This window comes from Austrofundulus limnaeus, unplaced genomic scaffold (genome assembly GCF_001266775.1).
Source record: "Austrofundulus limnaeus strain Quisiro unplaced genomic scaffold, Austrofundulus_limnaeus-1.0 Scaffold1673, whole genome shotgun sequence".
NCBI lineage: Eukaryota > Metazoa > Chordata > Actinopteri > Cyprinodontiformes > Rivulidae > Austrofundulus > Austrofundulus limnaeus.
In genome coordinates this window covers 49173-52947 of record NW_013954075.1, presented here as the reverse complement: position 1 = coordinate 52947, position 3775 = coordinate 49173, and the positions used below count along the sequence as shown (strand labels likewise).

At 37.7% G+C, this 3775-nt stretch overlaps 1 protein-coding gene across 1 annotated transcript in view; it reads right to left on the bottom strand.

Moving 5' to 3' along the window:
• slc30a2 (solute carrier family 30 member 2) overlaps positions 1-3093 on the bottom strand; it is a gene marked incomplete at its 5' end in the record, with an annotated part of 12573 nt that extends 9480 nt beyond the window's left edge. Inside the window, 2 exon segments of the mRNA XM_014033248.1 lie at positions 2643-2796; positions 2947-3093. Coding sequence (XP_013888702.1) covers positions 2643-2796; positions 2947-3093 — 301 coding nt within the window.
• Between the last annotated feature and the right edge of the window lie 682 nt (positions 3094-3775).

Sequence of the window (3775 nt, the reverse complement as noted above, 5' to 3'; positions counted from 1 at the left end):
GTATAAAATAGTAAACTCACCGACTACAATTTCCCAAAAACACAGCATACGTAGCCGCTCCCAAGTAGGGACTTGTCTCTGGAAAGCCTCGATAAAAGAYGCCGACGTCTCCTCTGATGATGAGCGCTAGTGTCGTGGTAGCAACATGCTATGTGTTTACCTCCATCACCGCCATGTTTGTAATGACTTATCGCGAGAATAAACGTATTCACGCGTGACTTTAATAACATTTCTTACTTAATGGAAACWCWGCAGTTGTGAAACTGTGTTTTTCGACATTAACAGAATATCAAGAAAGTTTTGTGAACATTTGCAATGGAAACGCAGCTAGTAACGAAGAAACGGTCCAGAGGACCTACTTATTTTTCTTTTTAAAACTCTCTTACTTTTACTTTTAATAATACTTGTTTTATTTATTTCACATTTAGTCAGTTGTACATGTAGAGCTTTTCAATGTTTAATAGAGGACGTGTTAAAACACTGTTTCTATGCATGAAATACCAGGTAGAGCTCAGTTAGTGTCTGTTAGCAGTGCTTAAACATAGCAATGAGACGATAGACGTATTTAGACGAAGTTAAACATTAAACGTCAAAGTTAATTGCAGCTGGCAGTTTGACGGCCACCATAATGCCCATATGGCCCCTGTGAGTTTGAGACCCCTGGTCTATAGAGTTTGAAATAAATGGGTATGAGCTGCTGCAATCAACCATCATTAGCTTTTTAGCACCTAAAGGACATCTAAATCATGACAGAAGTGACATTTAATTATAAAACAGATGGACTGGACCTCACTACGAACCCAAGGACACCGTTCAGGTCTGTTGACCGGTGACCATGGAGTTCATCCGTAACTAAAAGTGGCTCTGCCTCAATACATCTAYGACATAGTTATGTCAAAATCTATACACACCTGTCTTCAGCAGAGGAAACTGTGTGGAAATACGATGAGGATTAGCTTGTCAGAGCTAATCTTAAGTAGAGAGGTGTCTGCAGATGGTTTGGTGTAACTAAACCACAAAAAACTAAGTGTTTTTTTTTCTTTTGCCAGTCTGCAGGGGTCACCACAGTGAGCAAACTCGAAACAAGTGAATGTAAATTTGCATTTTTATACTTTAAAGCTTTTTCCTATCTTAAATCAACTTAAATTGGACATGAAAGAAATCCTTGAAGGAATAAATGTTGCCAGTTTGGACAGCTATAGCAGCTGCAGAAATAAAATTTAAGGCTCACAACTACTGTTAACTACGACGGCGTATTAGGGCCACTTTGCAGATGAAAAAAAGGAGCAAATCTCTGAGAAAAAACTCGGAATTTCTGAGATTAATTTCAGAAATTTTCTAGAAAAAACAGGCAATATTCTTATGTTGAAAAGTCGCAAATTTGCGAGAAAAAAACTCAGAAATTTCCGTAAAGGCAGAAATTTGCGACATTTAAACTAGATATTTTCTGACATAGTAAAGTCAGAAATTTACAAGAAGAAAACTCATAATTTTGTGAGAAAAAAACTGAAGTTTTCAGGAACGGCTAAAGGGCGATTCCACCTGCTTTCACTACCTTGAGCATCTTTAATCCACGCTAGTTTAAAAACTAAAACACATAGAGACTTCAAACCGGGACTAGATTATTCTACACTTATTGCAGAATATTTGAAACCAAGTGTGTGATTTGTGAAACATATGTTTGATATGTGAAGCTTAAGGAAATTTGGGGATTTCAGCACTTTTTATGCATAAACAGTGATATATAAACAGATGGAATCGCCCTTTAGCCATTCCTGAAAACTTCAGTTTTTTTCTCATAAATTTACGAGTTATCTTCTTGTAAATTTCTGACTTTATCATGTCAGAAAATATCTAGTTTAAAAGCACAGTGTGTAGGGTTTTCTCAATTCTTTTTGCCGAAATTGAGATAATCACTAATGACACTAATAAAAAAAACATGTCTAATCATTGCAGACAAAGACCTTGTCTACGAAGGCTCATGAAGGACAAACTGCGGTGGCGGCATCAAAAACGGTTTTAGTTGTAATACTATAAATGTAATATTTGTTGTCTGTCATTGTAGCTGGGATAATTTTACTTATTAAAGCTCATAATCTTACCACTTGAAACATCACTAGCCCTGAAGCTGCTGGTAGACATCGCGGTTGGAATTATCAAAGGTTTTTGACACCTGAGAGACACCGTAGCAACTGCTTTGTGCTTGGAAGCGGGGGGTGGGGGTGGGGGGAGGACCAGGGAGGACAATTCAACCACTCAACCACTAGATGTCGCTGAAAACAACCTACACACTGTGCCTTTAAATGTCGCAAATTTCTGCCTTTTATTATGGAAATTTCTGAGGTTTTTCTCGCAAATTTGTGACTTTTCAAAATACGAGAATTGCCTGTTTTTTTCTCGAAAATTTCTGAAATTAATCTCAGAAATTCTGAGTTTATTCTCAGAGATTTGCTTCTCCTGTTTTTTTTCCCCATCGGCAAAGTGGCCCTAATACGCCATCGTAGTTAGCCTTCACTAAAATGAAAGGCCGCATAGATGTTGTTTTCAAAAGAAAACCTTTAACACTTAACACTGAAATGAATTTAAAAGACTTGTCACTTTAATTTGTTAGGTAGACAGCTCTTTTTGTAGGAATAACTCACATTATATTGACGATGACGGCAAAGCCGGAGGTCAGTAACATCACCTGACCTTCAATCTCGTAGTCGTTGCGTACAATCCTCTCAATGGCTAAATAGACCAGAGCGCCGGTAACTATCCAGATGGACATGACTGATATGAACGCTCCAAGGATTTCTGTGGAAACGAGCAGGAAACAAAGAAACTAAAGAATTCAAGCCTTTAAAAAGTTATACTTCAAAGACAGCCAGTGTTATTGGTAAATAGAGTAGCACCCAAAATAAACCAAATAAAGTCGTTCAGATGAGTCTGATCCATTCTGCTGACCTGATCTGTGCCAACCAAAGTTCATGGTTTTGGTTGGTGGTCTGGATGAGATCCACAGAGAGAACAGGCTCACCATCATACTCCCAAAGTCTGTCAGGAGGTGGGCCGCATCCGTCATGATGGCCAGGCTGTGGGCCAGGTAGCCTCCTGTTAGAAACCACAACAATATACATTAAAATGCATTATTTATGTAAAGAAACAATATTTACCCAAATCATCTTCCATCAAACCTGTGAACCTGTGAGAAACTAATCAGAGTGTTAAAAACAGAACAGGCCCTATAATGTTTTAGACAACTTTTGTCAACTTTTATGTTTAAATTACTAATATTTGATCAGTTAGTTAGCAGTGCAGACTGTACGCACCTAAAAGTGGCTTCCAGTTAATTTTTTATAATTCCACCTTCAACATAGATGCCTTTAAAATGTTTATGAGTTGGCATTTATTGTCTAAAACGTTGTGTGACAGAGCCTTTAACTCTGTATTACAATGACTAAAATTGGAATTTAAAGTACCGTTAACGATCAAACTTTAAATGAATACCCTGCTGCCTCAGGGGAAAGGACATTTTACTGTTTTATTATTTCCAATATTTGAGCAGTCAGCCGCTGAGTATCCACCTTTTTATTCTTAGGCACAAAAGTCAGCCTCCCTCACAGATTTCTGCTTTTACAGCTTATTGTTGCAGACAGAAAATAGACTTTAGACAGCTCTGTAATACAGCAGTGAAGCCTTTCTTCAGATATATTATTATAGGATGATGACATGATAGTGAAACCACTTCTGAAACCTTTAGTTTCTGTTAAAAGTGGTGTTAGGGCTGCAGCTG